Source organism: Heterodontus francisci, chromosome 14 (genome assembly GCF_036365525.1).
Source record: "Heterodontus francisci isolate sHetFra1 chromosome 14, sHetFra1.hap1, whole genome shotgun sequence".
NCBI lineage: Eukaryota > Metazoa > Chordata > Chondrichthyes > Heterodontiformes > Heterodontidae > Heterodontus > Heterodontus francisci.
Genome location: NC_090384.1, coordinates 48842648 through 48863632, shown reverse-complemented (window position 1 = coordinate 48863632; position 20985 = coordinate 48842648). Strand labels below are relative to the sequence as shown.

At 43.1% G+C, this 20985-nt stretch overlaps 1 protein-coding gene across 4 annotated transcripts in view; it reads right to left on the bottom strand.

The window, feature by feature from the left end:
* dagla (diacylglycerol lipase, alpha) overlaps positions 1-20985 on the bottom strand; it is a 450361-nt gene that overhangs the window by 45663 nt on the left and 383713 nt on the right. For all 4 annotated transcript variants that reach the window (XM_068046193.1, XM_068046192.1, XM_068046194.1 and 1 more), the window contains one exon: positions 6178-6307. In XM_068046193.1, coding sequence (XP_067902294.1) covers positions 6178-6307 — 130 coding nt within the window. The remainder of the gene's footprint in view (positions 1-6177; positions 6308-20985) is intronic.

The window sequence follows — 20985 nt, the reverse complement described above, 5'->3', positions numbered from 1 at the left end:
AAATCAGCAATAAATTATCAATCTCACACAGTGAGGTAACAAGGACAGCTGGTGTGGGAAATTGAAAAAGTCAAACTGGTGCATGTTCTTGTGACATATTGGACTTGATTTCCCCAGTTAATTTTTACATATTATTTACAGCACAGATACAGGTTATTCAGCTCAAAAGGGCCATGCCAGTTGTGCTGTAGTTATGCCAGAAAGTTACTGTTCAACAATTGAGGGAATTCCATGCAAGTTTACTGAGGTAAATTAATTCAAATACTCTGTGCACCTTTGGTGCAACTTCAGGATATGAATTGTTTAAGCAGCTGTACACATTCTGCCACCCCACCCCCCACTCCCAATCCCTATTCCCAGAAAATTTCCATGTAACATCTTAAACACAATGGTGAGAATTTTAAATTCGATTGTCCATGAGAATGCAACTGGTTCATGAGCAATACCACAGGAGGACTATATATCCAACACAGAATGCGCAGTGTTATCTCTAACTATCTTACTGCAAGTGCTTCTGTAACAGATTCTGCCTCTGTTTTCCATTTGATGAATTACTCAAGTCAATACAGGAAGACTGAACACTTTGCAGGTTATTACTTTCATTTGATTTCAATGTCACAACCACATAGATGAACTCCTTTAGAAAAATGAAGTGCTATTCTTCGAACATTCACCATCACACTCCTGCACATAGACAGGAATTGATACTGCCAGTCAAAGATCTGAATGCTTATTAGCTCTCATCTGTCTGACTATTCTGTCCCCAGGACAAAAGTCTCAAATTGCTAATGTCACTTCAGGGAATGATAGATGTGGATTTCCATTTAAAATAGCAATTACTGGGCATCACAGGTTTAAAAAGCTGAGATTTGCTCTAATTGTACTTCTCTTTCTCCATTGAGCCAAGCAAAATGAAAGGTTTGGAACATGGAATGAAACAAAAGGAGGAGAACAACCCCTGCCGAACAGGAAAGATAATACATCCAAACCGAACCCTTGTGAAATACAGTATGGCCACAAGAAATAACCTACTAGAAATTACTCAATTTATGAGAATTTTATTTGTCGCTGCTGGCAGCAGAATCAGTACTACTGTAATTTGAATATCACCAACCAGCTAAGTTTTGGAGATATTTGAAGTGGACTAGCTCCCCTCTAATCCAGTCAGGGCTGCCATTTTGAATAAGAGTGTGCTGAGCAGCCTACACTTGAATATTCATGATCCTCTCCCCTCCCAAATTCTACTGCACGATGCCCTTTCTTACACGCTTTGTATTTCATGCACTAATGCAATTGACTCACAAGCAAATATATAATTAACTTGTGAAATTGAACAGAGGTGTGATGAACCTGTAATTCATTAAACATGAAATAAAATTTCAAAATACGATTTTTTTTAAAGAACTGATTTTAACTGAAAATTAAATTTTTTCCCAAAACAATTTGGTTTGAACTTGCTGATTTTGCTTTGCTCCTGGCAGGTACAAGTTAAACACAGTGAATTATTTCAGGTTTAGACGATCAACTGTGCTGTGCATGATATATTTTCATTCATTTCAATAACTTTCCTGAAAACTGGATGTGAATTTCTTCAGGAATCTTGCAGTGCAGTGTTTTAGACACTTCGAATTCTCACTTCGCTTTTCAGACACTGACTCCTTTCCTTCTGTCGAAGTTTCCACAGTTGCAATTGGCATCCTTTTTTAATTCACTTCGATGGGGCAGTCAAATGGCTTTCTAAGCAATTGCATTCCATACCTGGTTTCTCCTATACTTCTTTTAGATTGATCAAATCTACTCCTCTCATTCTACCAGATAAGATTTTTAAAAAAATCATTTTCCTGCCACAAATATAAATCACAAGTTGCTGAATAAAATACCTTCAGGTTTCTTTTTTTCACAGCAATAACATGGGGCTAAAGTGTGGCGAGTCGAAGAGACTTAGCAGTTGGCAGGAAAAAAGACAGAGGCGCAAGGGAAGAGCCAACTGTGTAACAGCCCCGACAATCAAATTTTTCTGCAGCACCTGTGGAAGAGCCGGTCACTCTAGCATTGGCCTTTATAGCCACTCCAGGCGCTGCTCCACACACCACTGACCACCTCCAGGCGCTTACCCACTGTCTCTCGAGATAAGGAGGTCAAAGAAGAACACATTATTGTCACCCAGTCAGGTAAAAATGAGCACGTAGTACATCAGTGTGCAATATGGCTTTGGGCCTACTCATTAGGTTGCTAAAAGTCACTAAACAGCATACTAATTGTTAGCATTTAGCTACGACAAACTAACAAATGACTTGTTATTATACACTAACATTTAGCTTTATTAGAATCCTTCTTTGCAGTATGGTAAAGTGGAAAACTTAAGAAATAGTGCACAGTACAGGCAAGATGTCAAGGCAGAGGGATTCTGGGAGATTGTCAAGTTTTAAAATGCTTACTTGCAGCAAAAAGTGTTAGACTGTGAGAACAGACAGTGCTGCATAGTTTTGTCTCGTAGTGAGATAAGGCATCCTCGGAAAAGTACAAGCATTGAGATAAGGTGGTTAACACAAAGACTTTTTCTATGTATTAATTGCGTAAATGAAAAGGTTGGCAATCACAAAACGATCCTTGGTTGGTTAAGAAAGACATCCTTTAATACACTGATTGGTATGAGGGGAGGGTTAACTGTAAAGCTGCCAGAATAAGTTAGCTTGTGACTTTGCCACTGCATGGCAGAGAACAACAAGAGACGAGAGAGAAAGCGAAAACTTGAAGACCAAAGCTGCAAGAGAAAGAGTCGTGTGCTCTGCCGCCCAGCAACTAATATGAGTAGTATCTGTGTTAGACTGTTAATCACTGCCTGAGTTTGTTACGAATAGTTTATCTGAGAACTTAACAAACTCGTCTTTACCTTTATCTTAATAAAGTCGATTCACAACAAGCTGTTGTGCTGCCAAGTCTGTTCCCACCTTAGAAGGGGGTATAAAACATGCCTACCTTATCAAAAATCTTATAGCATTGTCATGATCCTGTCTTTTTTCCCTCCAAGGAAATATGTGGTGTATCTTTAAGACAGCAAAGGAGCCGTTCTGCTTTAAGAACCAGCAAGCCTCAGGAGTTAGAGAAAGTGCATTTTGGTTGCCTTTAGATACAAGCATACGGAGAGGGAACCAACCAGCTTCAAAGAATGCATCCTGGTTACCCAGCAACAGCCATTCAGAGACCCAGGACCAGATATACAATGTTGCAATTATCTTTTAAACTGGCTTTTTAGTTGAGAAAGTCTGTTCTAGCTGGAGAAACAGAGAGACAGCTGTGTGTTAGCACCTGAAAGGAGAAACAGACCATTTAAACTGATGGAAGAGAATTTAGTCTGTTTGTTCATTATCTCTCAAAATTCTAAAAGAAGTCAAGCCAAAACAGAGATCTCTGCTAATTTAAACTGAAGGAAGGGAAGTTCGACTGTGACAATCGTTCACCCTTCAAAAAATTCTAAAGCCAAATTGATTCATTTAAAGAGAGTTTGCAAGTTGTTAATTGTGGAAATTCATCGCTGGAGAAGGAAAGCATCACTTACTGCTGGAATTAGACTACGGACTGTTCTACTGTTGAAGAACCTTTTTCCCCCATCTGACAGCTGTGAGAATTTCAAGCAACATTGAACTGTAAATTTGCAAGGACTCTTATTTTTTCTATTTTAAATGTCATTTATTTCTTAGTAGTGTTTAAGAATTTAGTTTTTCGAATTAAACAGTTAATTTGTTGATTTAAAGACACCTGGTTTGGTTAGCCCCATTCAGGGGTTAATAGATGGTACAATTTGGCTGGGTCTTTTTATTAAATTTGGAAAGTTTAAAATGATATGTTAGGCGATCTGTGGAGGGACAGGATTGAATTAATAGTGCGTTTCTCCCACCACAATCAGAATCGTATATTTTGATTGGGGGCTTTGACTGCAGCAGTCGGTCATAACACCATCTAGCTGCTGCCTTTAAGAGTTCTTATTGGTTCTGTCTCTGGTGCCACATTTACAGTCTGCTCAGCTCTGAAAAATTCAAAGCACTGGAATTCATTGTTGTTTCACATCCTCCTTTGCTCATTAGCAAGGAAGCAATGTTATTCCTTCAAATGAGCTAGAGTTTTTCTATGCCCCTTCCACAACCTGAAAATTACCTGGCCTCCATTCAGTAACTACCACAGCAGAATAACTGAAATCTTGAACACTGACCTGTCCCCATTAGAGCAAGGCAGTTTATTAGGAGCACTACATGGAATTACACTGTTCGCTTAAAATAAAAGTGAACGCTAAGTGATTGTGGATTCATTCAACACACAAAGCAGCAGCTCCAATGTAAGACTGATAGCAGTCCAAGACTAATGCAATACAAACAGAGGTGCAGAAAGGGTCTGGACATCTAACTCACATTTACTACTCCTGTCCTTGAATAAGTTTAAGAAATTTTGAGAAATGTCCCCTATTGGTGATGGCCCAGCATTTTGGTTCAGTCTACTTACAGTACAAAGAGTCTATTAAAGGCTAAAATTTTAGAGAGAGTTTGATTCAATTGACAGCTATCTTGCCTGAGCCAAAACTGGATTCAACCCCACTTCAGCAGTGGAGCACAAAACCTAAGCTATCAGCATGTACTAACAAACGGTCGCTGTCTTTTGGATGAGACTTTAAACTAAGGCCCTGACTGCTTATAAAGATTGATTTTAAAGATATCAGGACATTGTTCAGAAACTTTTTCCTGGGGGGTAATTTATGCTCTCCCCCGAGGCGGATTTGGAGGTGGGGAGAGCATAAAATCAGGTGGGATGGCGGAGGCCGCCAGCATCCCGTCTCCGCCAATATTTAGTCTGGAGCGGAAGGCCTGTGAACGGCCTTCCCGCCCTACTGCCAATTGAGGCCCTTAATTGGACAATTAATCCCCAATTAAGGGCCTCAGCCTGCCGCCGCTGCAATTAACTATGCAGTGGCCAATCCTGTCGCCACACGGGAAGCACAGCATGAAAAATCATGTGGGCTGCATCCCTCATTAAAAGGCACTTAGTGCCTGAACAAGGGACTGAGCATCAGGAAGGGGCAGGGCCCACTGACAGCCAACTCCCGGCCCTTGTTAGCGACCCTCCTTCCCCGCGGCCCCCACCCCACGAGACCCCTCCCACCCTGACATACCTGTGGCTTGGATGCAGTGCCGCTGCTGGGTAGTTGCTCCTCTGGCAGCAGCCACCGTCTCCACAGTGCCATTGCTCAGTGGAAGAGCTGCCGGCCTCTGGTTGGCTGGCAGCTCTCCAAGAGCAGGACTTGTGACGGTGGGTCCTTGATCCTGTGGAAGGCCTGCCACTATCCACTTAAGTGCCTGATTGGCACTAGATTCGGCAGACCTTCCAGAGAAGAGGCAACACGGGGTTCTCAGCGTTGCTTTTTCCGAACATCGAGACCCCTGTCGCCAGCATAAAAACCCAGCCCGAGACTCTAAAGACAGAAGTGATTGACTGAGAAGGTGGGTAAATAGGGTTGATCTGTGAAAGAGAGATGGGCTTGTTGGCCATAATGGTCTTCCTGTTTCTGCAATCAGCTATAATCAGTATCACACATTAGACATTACAATCACTTAATACTAATGTTACATGATATTCAGAGAAGTCAATACAGTGGAGTAATATAACATTCAGCTCCATTATCATTAATAGCATGACTTTTTTGTGTTCATCAAGAGGAGGGATGGAAGAATTTCAATTATGTAATGTCAGCAACATCATCAGTTGAAGTACAGCACATGATGCTGGAGAGAGAAGTTACTTTTCGTTTACTCTTTCCCAATCAAGGTGCCTTCACCCCAACTTTAGCAAAACATCCCCAAATACAATTGTGACATTTTTCGTAGTTCACATCAGCCATCCAAGTGATTTTGAAAAGGCAACTGACATTTTTATGCCAAATTTGAAGATCTTTTCCCTGTGGACCCAAATTCACTGTGAACTAATATGAGACTGTCCAAACTTAATTCACATTGAGCCATTATAGCCAGTAAAGAGAGAATTTTTCAACCCATCAGCCTGGCCTCAATTTTACCTCAGATCCCAGAGGTAAAAGGACAAAATACTCACACAGTCTATCACCCAGCCCCAATTTTGCATATTTCTGTATTTTGTTCAGTCAGTTTGGGGCAAAATCAGTTTGGCAAATACCTTGTGTAGTCCATCCATAACAATGTGAGGCATGTGCTCATTCAGCATGGCAGCAGAGATGATGACCTCATCCAACGTTTTGTTGTCACTCCAAATAGCATAGTAAGTTGACTCTTCCTGTCCACAGCAACTGTACAAATTAAAATGATTAGTGACCCAAGGAGCTCATACCAGAACACCCTAGACCATCCCTGCAACCCCACATACTTTTTAAAATAAATTAACAGGGCAGATATAAAACAGTTGATGCATCAGTCTGTATGGAAAATAGGAAATGTGAAAAAGACATGTTGCCAACTGAATCTGCATTTGCCCAGAGTTTAATTAACTTGCAACCAACACAAGAATCAGTCAAACTCAAGAGAATATTCACCACAGTGACCATAAAAAGAGCAGTTGCAATGTCTGCCCTACTCGATCAGTGAGCAAATGCATTTTCTGGCATGGTACTGCATCACTTCCAGTTCTGATCCCTGATCTGTACTGAGTTACTTTGCCTTGGGTGCAGCAGCAGTTGAGCTGCTACAACTGATCTCAGTAATTCTGGGCAAGGGAGAGGAAATTTGGCTAGTGCAGCTCCTGTTGGCAAGCACACTATGCTCACATGAGGTGAAAACAGTATGCAGCTCGGTGGTGATGCCCCCCCCACCACCTCCCTTGATTTAATAGGCTGTTGATACTCATTGACTTGGCTCATGCAAACAATCACCATTTGGGCGAGATACCAAAGGGCTGCTGCCACCTGTGCAAACATATTCCTGATTCTTCAGATGAATATGACGGAAAATAAATAACCTATGTAACAAAATTCTGAAATTAGAGTTAAAAAAGGATGTGGCCTTATACCCTGGCTCAACCTTTCTTTTCATTTTTTCTCATATTCTGTTGCTGTTCTGCTGATGGCAAAAAGCAACACTAGTAAATACGTGACTATTAATATGTTAAAACATACCAGCTTGTCTGAGGTGAACTCATTCTTTTCTATAACTTTAAAACTGAGAGTTCACCTCCCTCAGTCTTTCCTTCCTTCTACAATCTTCAAGTTTGGCTTATATAATCACTACCTCATGATTTGTTTAGTTTTTCCTGTACTGTTTTCAACCTTCAGAGCCAACTGTATAACGAGAGACCACCTCTTGACATCTCAGTTAAAGGAATACTGCTCCAGGACCTGACATTGCAACACTAGTCTGCTACCAAAATAATGCTGAGGCTATTGGCGCTTTTCATTATTTATGAGCAAATAGGCCCAGATCTCCAGTTAAAGTCAAATATCTAAGAGGTGCTCTGAGTTGTGCCACTCCGTGTTAGCTTCCTGAAAATGACAACTCACTGCCAAGCTCTCCATTGAAATGCATTAAATGTCACGAAGTTGCTGCACTTGCGCAGTAGTTACCAACTAAACGTGCCATAGAAAGTTGGAAATTTCTTGGAAATTTCGGTCTAAGTACCCTTTTAATCATAGAAAGTTTACGGCACAGAAAAAGGCCACTTGGCCCATCCTGTCTGTACCAGCCGAAAATTGTTCCACCCATTCTAATCTCACCTTCCAGCATTTGGTCCATAGCCCTGAAGATTACGGCACTTGAGGTGCACATCCAGACTTGTTTTAAATCAGTTGAGGGTTTCTGCCTCAACTACCCTTTCAGGCAGTGACTTCCAGACCCCTACCACCTGCTGGGTGAAAAATCTTTTCCTCATCTCCCCTCTAATCTTTTTACCAATGACTGTAAATCTATGCTCCCTAGTCACTGACCTCTCTGCTAAGGTAAATAGGCCCTTCACCTCCACCCTATCCAAGCCCCTCAAAATTTTGTAAATTTTTTACATTTCAATCGGATCTCCCTTCAACCTTCTCCATTCCAAGGAGACTGATATAGATAGGTTGAGTGAGTGGGCAAAAATCAGGCAGATGGAGTATAATGTGGGAAAATATGAAGTTGTTCACTTTGGCAGGAAGAATAAAAAAAGCAGAGTATTACTTAAATGGGGAACGACTGCAGAACTCAGAGGTGCAGACGAATCTGGGTGTTCTAATGCAGGAGTCACAAAAAGATAGTATACAGGTACAGCAAGTAATCAAGAAGGATAATGGAATGCTATCCTTTATTACGAGAGGAATTGAAAATAAAAGTAAGGATGTTATGCTTCAGTTATACAGGGCATTGGTGAGACCACATCTCAAACACTGTGTGCAGTTTTGCTCTCCTTATTTAAGGAAGGATGTGAATGCGTTGGAGGCGATTCAGAGGAGGTTTACTAGATTGATGTTGTCTTATGAGGAAAGGTTGGACAGACTGGGCTTGTTTTCACTGGAATTTAGGAGAGTGAGGGGAGACTTGATTGAAGTATATAAGGTCCTGAATAGTCTTGACAAGGTGGATGTGGAAAGGATGTTTTCTCTGTGTGGGGGAGCCCAGACCTAGGGAGCACTGTTTTAAAATTAGGGATTGCCCTTTTAGGAGAGAAATGAGGAGAACTTTTTTCTCTGAGGGTTGTGAGACTTTAGAACGCTTTGCCTCAGAAGGTGGTGGAGACAGGGTCATTGAATAATTTTAAGGCGGGAGTCGATAGATTCTTGTTAGGCAAGGGAATCAAAGGTTATCAGGGGTAGATGGGAGTGTGGAATTCGAGACACAAATAGATCAGCCATGATCTTATTGAATAGCGGAGGTTAGAGGGGTCGAATGGCTTACTTCTGCTCCTAATTCATATGTCCGTATGAGAACAACCCCAGCCTATCCAATCTTTCCTCATAACTGCAGTTTTCCAGTCCCGGCAACATCCTCGTAAATCTCCTCTGTACCCTCTCTAGTGCAATTACGTCCTTTCTGTGATGAGGTGACCAGATCTGCACACAGTACTCAAGTTGTGGCCTAACCAATGATTTTATTTTTATTTTATTTGGAGATACAGCACTGAAACAGGCCCTTCGGCCCACAGAGTCTGTGCCGACCAACAACCACCCATTTATCCTAACCCTACAGTAATCCCATATTCCCTACCACCTACCTACACTAGGGGTAATTTACAATGGCCAATATACCTATCACTGCAAGTCTTTGGTGGTGGGAGGAAACCGGAGCACCCGGCGAAAACCCACGCGGTCACAGGGAGAACTTGCAAACTCCGCACAGGCAGTACCCAGAATTGAACCCGGGTCCCTGGAGCTGTGAGGTTGCGGTGCTAACCACTGCGCCGCCCATTTATACCAGGGTCGTCCAACATACTGCCCACGGGCCAGAATCTGGCCCGCCAAAGGTTTTCATCCGGACTGCGGATGCAAAATGTACCCGGGGCCATCCTCATTCTCGCCAGGGCTCTGTGACTGGAGATGGGAAATTTCCCTTTGTCTTCTTCTTGCAGAGCGGCCTTTTTAAAAGCATCACACTAAGTTTCACAGCTCAGCTGCTGAAGCAGGAACGTGCTTCCCAACTTTGACAGATTCGGTGTTTTTCAACTTCTTTCGAAAAGCCCTTTGGAAAACCTCGAATGTGTCCGTTGTTGGGAAGCGCATTCCTACTTCAGCAGCTGAGCTGTGAAATTCAGCACAATGTTTTTCAAAAAACAGACTGAGCACAAAGCTGCTGTGTTGAGCACTCCCGCTCAGTGCAACTGTCAGAGAGGCGTGGGAGAACAGAGAGTGGGGAACAGAGAGAGAGAGGGGAACAGAGAGTGGGGGGAAGCAGAAAGACGGGAGGCAAAACAGACAGAGACAGAGGGAAAACAGAGAGGGGGGAAAACAGAGGGGTGGGGGACAGGGAGGGGGGGACGGGGGGTAGGAGAACACAGAGAGCGAGGATGACGGGGGGGGGGGGGGGCAACAACACAAAGAGGGGGGAACACAGGGAAAGAGAGAAACAGAGACAGAGAGAGATCAAGATCACTCCTGACAGGCGGACAACTATCCAGAATACTCTGCATCACTACATCAAGTGTGCGGGCAGAGATTGATTACTTATGTAAGCAAAAACAATGCCAGGTATGTCACTAAAACAGTTTTCAACATAGTGACAAGAAATTAAGTCAAAAAAATTAGTCTTCTCATTTAAAGCTTCTTCACAAAAATGCATATTTGTTGTTTTTATTAGTAAGATCATTTTTTATTCCTTTATCTTTTGAAATTTGCTTACTGGCCACCCCCCCCGAGCCAAGCAAAAATCATAATGCGGCCCTCTGCCCGAAAATGTTGGACAACCCTGATTTATACAGTTCCAGCATAACCTCCCTACTCTTCTTTTCTATACCTCAGCCAATAAAGGAAAGGATTCCATATGCCTTCTTAACCACCTTATCGACCTGTCCTGCTACCTTCAGGGATCGGTGGACATTTACTCCAAGGTCCTTCACCTCCTCTACACCTCTCAGTATTTTCCCATTAATTGTGCATTTGCTTGCCTTGTTTGACCTCCTCAAATGCATTACCTCACGCTTCTCCAGGTTGAATTCCATTTGCCACTTTTCTGCCCATCTGACCAGACCATCAATATCTTCCTGCAGCCTAGAGCTATCCTCCTCACTATCTACCACGTGGCCAATCTTTGTGTCATCTGCAAACTTCTTGATCATGCCCTCCACATTTACGCCCAAATCATTAATGCATACCACAAAAAGCAGCGGGACTCAGTACTAAGCCCTGCAGAACGCCACTGGAAACATCCCCCCAGTCGCAAAAACACCCGTCAACAATTACCCTTTGTTTCCTGCCACTGAGCCAATTTTGTAGCCACCTTGCTGCATTTCCCTGGATCCCACGAGATTTTATTCTTTTAACCAGTCTGCCATGTGGGACCTTGTCAAAATCCTTGTTAAAATCCATGTAGACCACATCAACTACACTACCTTCATCTATCTTCTTTGTTACTTTTGCAAAACATTTGATCAAGTTGGTCGGACAAGATCTTCCCTTAACAAATCCATGCTGACTATCCTTGATTAACCTGTGCCTTTCTAAGTGACATCCTGTCTCTCAGTGACTATCCTATCTCTCAGAATAGATTCCAATAATTTGCCCACTACTGAGGTTAGACTGACTGGCCTGTAATTATTCGGCCTATCCCTCGCTCCCTTTTTAAACAGAGGTACAACGTTAGCAGTCCTCCGATCCTCCCGGCACCACACCTGTATCCAATGAGGACTGGAAAATGATGGTCAGACCTTCCGTCATTTCCTCTCTTGCTTCTTTTAACAGCCTGGGGTACATTTCATCCGACCCTGGTGATGTACTAACTTTCAAGGATGTGAATCCCATTAATACTTCTTCTTTCCTGATGTTGATCACATCCAATACTTCACACCCCTCTTCCTTAACTATAATATCTGCACTGTCGCCCTCTTTTGTGAAGACAGACGCTAAGTATTCATTCAGCACAATACCAACATCTTCTGCCCCTACACATAGGTCACATTTTTGGTCTTTTATGGGCCCTTCTCTTTCCTTAGTTATCCTCTTATTCTTAACGTATTGATAAAACATCTTTGGGTTCACCTTGATTTTGCTTGCCAATATTCTTTCATACCCTCTCATTGCTTTCCTAATTTCCTTTTTGATTTCACCCCTCCACTTTCTATACTCCTCCCGGCTTTCTGTAGCATTGAGTTCTCTGTGTCGGGCATAAGCTTTCCTTTTCTGCCATATCTTACGCTGTATGCTCCTCAACATCCATGGGGCTCTAGATTTGGCCGTCCCACCCTTTTTCTTTGTGGGAACATGTTTAGTCTGAGCCCCTTGAATCTCCCCTTTGAATGCCTCCCACTGCTCTGACACTGATTTACCTTCAAGTAGCTGTTTCCAGTCCATTTTCACGAAATCACTCCTCAGCTTACTAAAACCTACCTTGCCCGAATTGAGAACTTTAACTTCTGTTCTATCCTTGTACTTTTCCATAATTATGTTAAAACTGACTGAATTATGATCACTATCACCAAAATGCTCTCGCACAGCCACTCCTTCCACCTGCCCATCTTCATTTCCTAAAACTAAGTCTAAAACTGTGTCCTCTCTTGTTGGCCAAAAATGTTCTCCTGAATGCACCTCAAGAATTCTGCTCCCTCAATTCCTTTCACACTAAAACTATCCCAGTTAATATCAGGGTAGTTAAAATCCCCTATTACTGCACTATTGTTCTTGCACTTCTCAGAGATTTGCATACATATCTGCTCTATCTCCCTCTGACTCCCAGCAGTGTGATTGCCCCTGTTTAGTTCCTTAGTTCAATCCATATGGCCTCATTTGATGAACCTTCCAATATATCATCCCTTCTTACCGTTGTAATCATTTCTTTGACCAAAATTGCCAGTCCCCCTCCTTTCATTATCCCCTTTCCTATCGCATCTGAAAACCCTATAACCAGGAACATTGAGCTGCCATCCCTGTCCCTCCTTAAGTCAGGTTTCTGTAATAGCTATATCATACTGCCATGTGTCTATCTGTGCCCTCAGCTCATATGCTTTATTTGCTAAACTCCTTGCATTGAAATAGATACCCTTGAGCACTGTGAAACTCTATTTTCTAACCTTTGTTTCTTCTGTCTTCGAGACTCATCCAATTTTTTGCCCTCCATTTTCATTTCTGATTTTGTCCCAACTGAGTCTATCCTCCAGTCCCCATCCCCCTGCCAAACTAGTTTAAACCCTCCCCAACAGTATGATGAAAACGTCTGTAAACCGTGGCGCGGAGTCAACTCACCCTTGACCCCTTTAATTCCTTCACCCACTTGATCCTGGCCGTCACGTGGGATTAAGTCCTCTTAATTCAGGCTCAGGCTGGGTGTTTGGGATATCGGGGTTACAGGAGAGCCACCCTCCACCTAATCCACCGGCTACGGTTAATGGCTTAGTACAAAGAGGAGGAAGCTCAGTCCTTTCTTTAACTGTCAATTTACTTTATTCACGTTGTTGTACAATGTAAGAATAAGGCTTATACACTTGGTTACACAAAAGCATGCAACTCAAACTGGGTTATACAGTTAATAACAAAGCTAACTAGAATCGATAAGCACACCCACTAGGTTCCTCTGACCTTGTCACAGAAAACAAAGGATAATACCCGAAAAGGGGGAGAGCTGACGCTGGCTAGACGTTCCTTTCTCTCTCTCTTTTACGTTGTCGCCGCGTTGCTCACGCAGGGTCTTCCACTTCCGCGATGGTTGGTCTCCGGAGTTTCTCGCTGGCTCTATGCCTGAGATTCTCCATACTTATTCTCTTTCTTATCTCTTCAAACTTTGCTGTTTCTTTCCGGTTGGTTTAGGCCTGCTCACCTCGTTTGCATCTTCTCCTTATTGGCCCAGGCCCAAAGACCCCGGTATCACACAGTGTCCAAATAAGGCTCTATTCCTGTGATCTCTCCCTTGTCTGTCACATAAATTAATTAGTTCAAACTGGTTTTTACCAGCACAGGCCAGTGTCTGAGCTCAGGTTACTTTAGTTCATGAACCATCCAGCAGTTTGTAACAGATTCTGTACTTCTTGCAGCCCCTGGCCAACACGTCCCGCAAGGAAATCAGTCCCGGCACTGTTCAAGTGCAACCCATTTGGCCTGCAAAGGTCCCATCTCCCCCAGAGCTAGTCCCATTGTCGCAAGAATCTAAAGCCCTCCCTCCTGTACCATCATTCCAGCCATGCATTCCTCTAGCTTATCCTTCTATTCCAATACTCCCTTGCACGTGGCACTGGGAGCAATCCAGAGATTACTACTTTTGAGGTCTGGCTTGCTAATCTCTTACCAAGCTCCTTAACTTCTGACTGCAGGACCACATCCCTCTTTCTACCTATGTCGTTGGTTCCGATGTGGACCAAAACTGCTGGCTGTTCACCCTCCCCCTTCAGGATGCTCTGCAGCCGCTCAGTGACATCCATGACCCTTGCACCAGGGAGGCAACACACCATTCTGGATTCACGTCAGTGGCCACAGAAACACCTGTCTGTTCCCCTGACAATTGAATCACCCTCACTTTGGATTTTCCAGTCTTCCCTGCACCCCCCTGTGCAGCTGAGACACCCATGGTGCCATGGACCTAGCTCTGGCTGCATTCCCCGAAGCTGCAGAACTGAATACCTGCTGGAGAGTGAGATGCACTCAGGGGTCTCCTGCACTACCTGCATGTTTCTTTTTGATTGCCTGGCGGTCACCCATTCTCTCTCTCCCTGCACAATCTTAATCTGTGGGGTGACCACATCTACAAACGTGCTATCCACATAGCTCTCATCCTCATGAATGCACCACAGTGTCGCCAGCTGCCGTGCAAGTTCCAAAACCCAGAGCTCAAGCTGCTTCAACTGACGACACTTTCTGCACAAATGGTTACCCAGGATACGGGAAGCATCCTCGAGCTCCCACATTGCACAGAAGGTGCACTCTCGAGGTTGAAGCAACCCTGCCATACCTTTATTTATTAATTGACCCTTTGCTACTGCTAAAAAAAAGAAATGTTACCAATACTAAAACATCTTAGAACTATTAATAAAACCTTACTAGTACTGATAAATCCTACTATTAATCAATACAGTTCACTAGTTAAAATAAACCTTACTCAAAAAAAGGTAATACTCACCAGCTACTCACTTGTTCCTTATTATTAATACTTAATTTTTTTTCTCATTCTTAGTCTGCCAGTTGTTGAGACGCAGGCCGAACCTGCAATACTCACCAGCCAATCACCTATTTGCTTCCCTGTGATGTCACACCTCTTTTTTCTCTTTCCAAATGCGGGCTCCGACTGGTTACAAGCAACGGCGAGCCCTGCTGGTCTCACTGATTCACACTGTTTATAGCCCTGCTGGTCTCGCTGATTCACACTGTTTATAGCCCCGCTGGTCTCGCTGATTCACGCTGTTTATAGCCCAGCTGGTCTCGCTGATTCACCCTGTTTATAGCCCAGCTGGTCTCGCTGATTCACGCCGCTCCGACTGAGTGCAGTCAAATTTACTTTTTCTTAATTAATTTATAGTTCCCCTTCGTACAGAACTCCCTCACTTACCAAACTCCTTTCTTCACACTCTATGCTCTCCAACCGCACTCAGTGCAGACAAGCAGCACTGAGAATCCCCTGAATTTATACTCTGAAAACAATGTTGTGTCAGCTCTGCTAGAGCTCTGACCCCAGTTTAAGCTAGATACCTAATTAACTAGCTACAGCTACTCAGAGAGCTTGTTTACCCCTGTTTAAACTGTAAGAAACCTAACTTACCTCTTAAACAAGAATTTCAATTCATTGCTAAATGTAAACAATACAAAAACTAGGCTTTAGAGAGATTTAAAACCCTAAATGTGCAAGGTCAAGTTTAAATGATGGAACCACTCAGCAGGTCTGGCATCATCTGTGAAAAGAGCAGAGTTAACGTTTCGGGTCAGTGACCCTTCTTCGGAACTCTGCTTCTCTTTTCACAGATGCTGCCAGACCTGCTGAGTGGTTCCAGCATTTCTTGTTTTTATTTTAGATTTCCAGCATCCGCAGTATTTTGCTTTTATTTAAGTTTAAATGATGGCAGGTGCCATCAGCAAATTACGGCATACTGCATCGGATCTCATTTCAAAATCTGGTTTGCTCTTTGCCGCTTTAAGTCCCAATTTATGAAACTAGATGGTGACAGAAAGCTATGGAAGCACCTTTGTGCCACTGGGCAGACAGCATGGATTTAAAAACATAAAGGGACAGTAGTAAGTTATTTAGCCCCTCAGGCCATTCAATTAGATCATCACTAATCTGAACCTCTACACCAATTTCCCGCCTTTTCTCCATTTCCCTCAATACCCTTAACTAATAAAAATCTATCAATCACAATCTTGAAAGCTCCAATTGTCCCAGGATCCACTGCCTTTTGAGGGAGAGTTTCAAATTTCTGTGACCTTTTGTGTTAAAATGTGCTTGCTGATTTCACTTCTGAACAGCCTAGCTCCAACTTTATATCTACGTCCCTTTCTTGATTTCCCCCACCAAAGGAAATAGTTTCTCCACATCGACCACAGCAAATCTGTTTAATACGTGAAACACCTCAATTAGATCACCCCACAATCTTCTGTACTCAAGAGAATACAAGAAAAGTATATTCAACCTGTTCTCATAATTTAAGCCTCTAAGTGCCAGTATCATTCTGGTGAATACAAACATATTAAGAGGAGTAATCCATTCGGCCCCTTTGTGCCTGCTCCGCCATTTAAGAAGACCATGGCTGATCTGATTGTGGCCTCAACTCCTCTTTCCCAACTACCCCCGATACCCTTTGAATCCCTGTTAGTCAAGAATTTAGCTATCTCTGCCTTAAAAATATTCAATGACCCTGCCTCCACCATTCTCTGGGGAAGAGAGTTCCAAAGACTCAACCCTCTGGACAAAATTTTTTTTCCTCATCTCTGTCTTAAATGGGCGACCCCTTATTTTTAAACTGTTCCCCTTGTTCTAGTCTCTCCCACAAGGGGAAACATCCTTTCAGCATCCACCCTGTCAAGTCCTCTCAGGATCTTATATTTTTCAATAAGATCACCTCTCATTCTTCTAAACTCCAATGAATAGAGACCCAACCTGTCCAACCTTTTGTCATAATATTAAAGCCCCCCGACCCGCCCCATCCCAGCTATCAGTCGAGTGAACCTTCTCTGCACTGCCTCTAATGCATTTATATCCTTTATCAAATAAGGAGACCAAAATTGTACACAGTACTCCAGATGTGGTCTCACCAATACCCTATACAACTGTACCAAAACATCCCTACTTTTATATTCCATTCCATTGCAATAAATGACAACATTCCATGTGCCTTCCTAATCGCTTGCTGTACCTGCATACCAACCTTTTGTGATTGATGTACCAGGACACCCACATCCCTCTGGACCTCAGGGTTCTGCAATCTCTCTTCATTTAAATAATATGCTGCTTCACTATTCTTCCTGCCAAAGTGGATAATTTCACATTTTTCCACATTACACTCCATTTGCCAAATTTTTCCCCACTCACTTAACCAATCTATATCCCTTTGCAGACTCCTTATGTCCTCTTCACAACTTACTTTCCTACCTATCTTTGTGTCATCAGCAAATTTAGCAACCATACATTTGGTCCCTTCACCCAAGTCATTGATATAAATTGTAAATAGTTGAGGCCTGCGGCACTCCACTAGTTACAGCTTCCCAACCTGAAAAAGACCTATTTATGCCTACTCTCTGCTTCCTGTTAGCCAACCAGTCCTTTATCCATGTTAATGTGTTACCCTCTACACCATGAGCTCTTATTTTGCTTAGTAAACTTTGATGTGGCACCTTGTCAAATGCCTTTTGGAAATCCAAGTACACCACATCCACAGGTTCCCCTTTATCCACATTGTTTGTTGCATCGTCAAAGAACTCCAATAAATTAGTCAAACATGATTTCCCTTTCATAAAACCATGTGACTCTGCCTGATTACATTGAGATTTTTTAAGTGTCCTGCTATAACCTCTTTAACAATAGATTCCAGCATTTTCCCTATGACAGATGTTAAAGTAACTGGCCTGTAGTTTCCTGCTTTCTGTCCCCTTTCTTTCTTGAATCGAGGAGTCACACTCGCTATTTGCCAATCAGATGGGACCATTCCAGAATCTAGGGAATTTTGGAAAATTAAAACCAATGCATCTACTATCTCAGCAGTCACTTGTTTTAAGACCCTAGGACGAAGTCCATCAGGACCTGGGGACTTGTCAGCTTTTAGTTCTAATCTCTGACCTGCCACTCATCTTTGCGGAAATACATGCTTTTTCTTTTAATTTGATACTATCTTTAATTTCCTCAGTTAGCCACGGATGAAGCGTCCTTCCCTTAGAGTCTTCCTTTCTCACTGGAATGTATCTTTTCTGAGTATTCTGAAATATCTCCTTTAATGTCTGCCACTGTGTCTCTACTGACCTATCCCTTAACCTAATTTGCCAGTTTACTTTAGCTGGCTCTGCCTTCATGCCCTCATAACTGCCCTTATTTAAGTTTAAAACACTACTCTTAGACTTGCCCTTCTCTCTCTCAAACTGAAGTTGAAATTCGATCATATTATGATCACTGCTACCTAGGGGCGCCTTCATTATGAGGTAATTTATTAATCCTGTCTCATTGCACAGTACCAGATCTTGTATAGCATGCTTTTTGGTTGGCTCTAGAACATGCTACTCCAAGAAACTGTGCCGAAAACACTCTATGAACTCATCATCCAGGCTACCTTTGCCAATCGGATTTGTCCAATCTATTTGTAGATTAAAATAACCCATGATTATCGTCGTACCTTTTTAACAAGTCCCCATTATTGCATCCTGTATACCCCACCCTACAGCATGGTTACTGTTAGGTGGCCTACAAATCTCTCCCACAAGTGACTTCTTACCTTTACTATTTCTCATCTCTACCCAAACTGATTCTACATCTTGATCTCCAGAACTAAGGTCATCTCTCTCTATTGTACCAATGCCATCCTTAATTAACAGAGCTACCCCTCCACCTTTTCTTAGCTTCCTGTCCTTCCTAAATATCATGCAACTTTGAATATTCAAGTCCCAATCTTTGCTATCTTGCAGCCATATCTCTGTAATGGCTATCAGATCATACGTATTTATTACGATTTGCACTGTCAATTCATCTGCTTTGTTACGAATTCTACGTGCAGATACAGAGCCTTTAGTTTTTTTTACTATTTTTGTAACCTCTAGTCTTATCTGCTAGTGCATTCTTAGCTTTGTACACTCTGTCCCTTCCTGCCATACTCATCATTTCCCTTATTGCTACCTTGCTCTCTTGCCTTGCCTTCTCCACTTAATTTATCACAGCTTCTCAATCCTGTTCCCTTGCCCCCACTATTTAGTATGAACAACTCTCTAGCGCCCTAGTTATACGACCTGTCGGAACACTGGTCCCAGCACGGTTCAGGTAGAGACCATCCCAATGATAAAGCTCCCACTTTCCCCAGTACTGGTGCCAGTGCCCCACTAACAGAAACCCACTTCTCCTACACCAATCTTTGAGCCACGCATTGAACTCTCTAATCTTATTTACCCTATGCTAATTTGCTCGTGACTCAGGTAATAATCCAGAGATAATCCAGATATTATTACCTTTGAGGTTCTGCTTTTTAATTTAGGCCCAAGCTGCTCATACTCCCTCAGCAGAGCCTCCTTCCTAGATCTATCTATGTAATTTGTACCTACATGGACCACGACCACTGGATCCTCCCCCTCGACTGCAAGTTCCTCTTCAGCCCACAGCAGATGTCCTGAACCCTGGCACCAGGCAGGCAACACAGCCAACTGGACTCTCAATCTCGGCTGCAGAGAACTGTGTCTATCCCTCTGACTATGCTATCCCCTACTACCACTACATTCCTATTTACTCCCCCCACTTGAATTGCTACCTGTACCATGGTGCTATGGTCAGTTCACTCATCCACCTTGCAGGCCCTGCTTTCATCCATACAGGTTGACAAAGCCTCGAACCTGTTCGAAAATTGCAAAGGCTGAGGCTCCTCCGCTCCATGTTCTGGGTCCCCATACCTGCTTCACTTGCAATCACACCCTCCTGTCCCTGAACATGGACCAAATCAGAAGACCCTATCCTAAGGGATGTGACCGCCTCCTGGTACAAAGTGTCCAGGTAACTTTCCTCCTTCTTGATGTGTTGCAGTGTCTACAGCTCGGCCACCAGCTCAGTAACTCTGAACTGAAGCTCCTTGAGCCACAGACACTTACTGCAGATGTGGTTGCCGTGGATCATACTGGTGTCCACGAACTCCCACAAACTACAGCTGCAACATATCACCTGCCCTGTCATCCTTATTTTATTTTAAATAACTAATTACTTATTTACTTAGTTAATGCTTTAGTTAATGGCTCTCCTCACCAGCACTTACTACACTACTTTAAAACTTGGTAATACAATAAATCTGACCGCTTAAAAATAAAACAGAACAGTAGACTCACCAGTTTCTTACTTCCCTTCTGCTTATGTGCCTTAATCATTAGTTACATTAAATTTTATTTTAAGTGTTTCTTCTAATTTCTAGCTATTAACACACACACTCTAACAGTAGTGTACTAACCTAGCTATATACAGATACTCCCTAACAGCAGTTACTCACCAACCAATCACCTTACAGTTTTCCTATGACGTCACTGTTTACATTTTTTTCAAACTCAGTCAGCGCATGCAGACTCCTGAAGAGCTGCTCCCTTGCAGGTCGGGCTCTTCTCAGCTCCCGAAGGCAAGTGCAGGCCCCGAGCCTGGCTCTGTGTTCATCTGCTCCTCCATTTCAGTTGCCTCCTTGCAGCTCCAGCTCCCAAAGCTAAGCGTAGGCCCCGAGCCTGGCTCTTTATTTATCTGCTCCCGCTGTTTAGCTGCTCCCTCACAGGTCCAACTCCTCTCAGATCACAAAGGTAAGTGCAGGCCCCAAGCCTGGCTCTGTATTTATCTGCTCACGCTGTTTAGCTGCTCCCTCGCGGGTCCGGCTCCTCTCAGCTCCCAAAAGTAAGTGCAGGCCCCAAGCCTGGCTCTGTATTTATCTGCACCTGTTTAGCTGCTTCCACACAGGTCCGTCTGCACTCCTCTCCTGAAGGTGGGCTTCACCCGCTGCAAGGCCACTATATACTTACTGAGGTGCTATACCCAAACTGAATGCAAAGGTACTCTTGATGGGGTCCTTTCAAGTCTTGGCGAAATTGAAGCATACTTTCTCCCTTTGCATTCTAGCTCCTTTGAGATAAAAGCCAACATTCCACTAGCCTTTTTTTTTTTTTAACACCTGTCTACTGGATTTTAATGATTTGTGTACTTGTAGTATCAAATCTCTTTGCTCCTCAGCAGT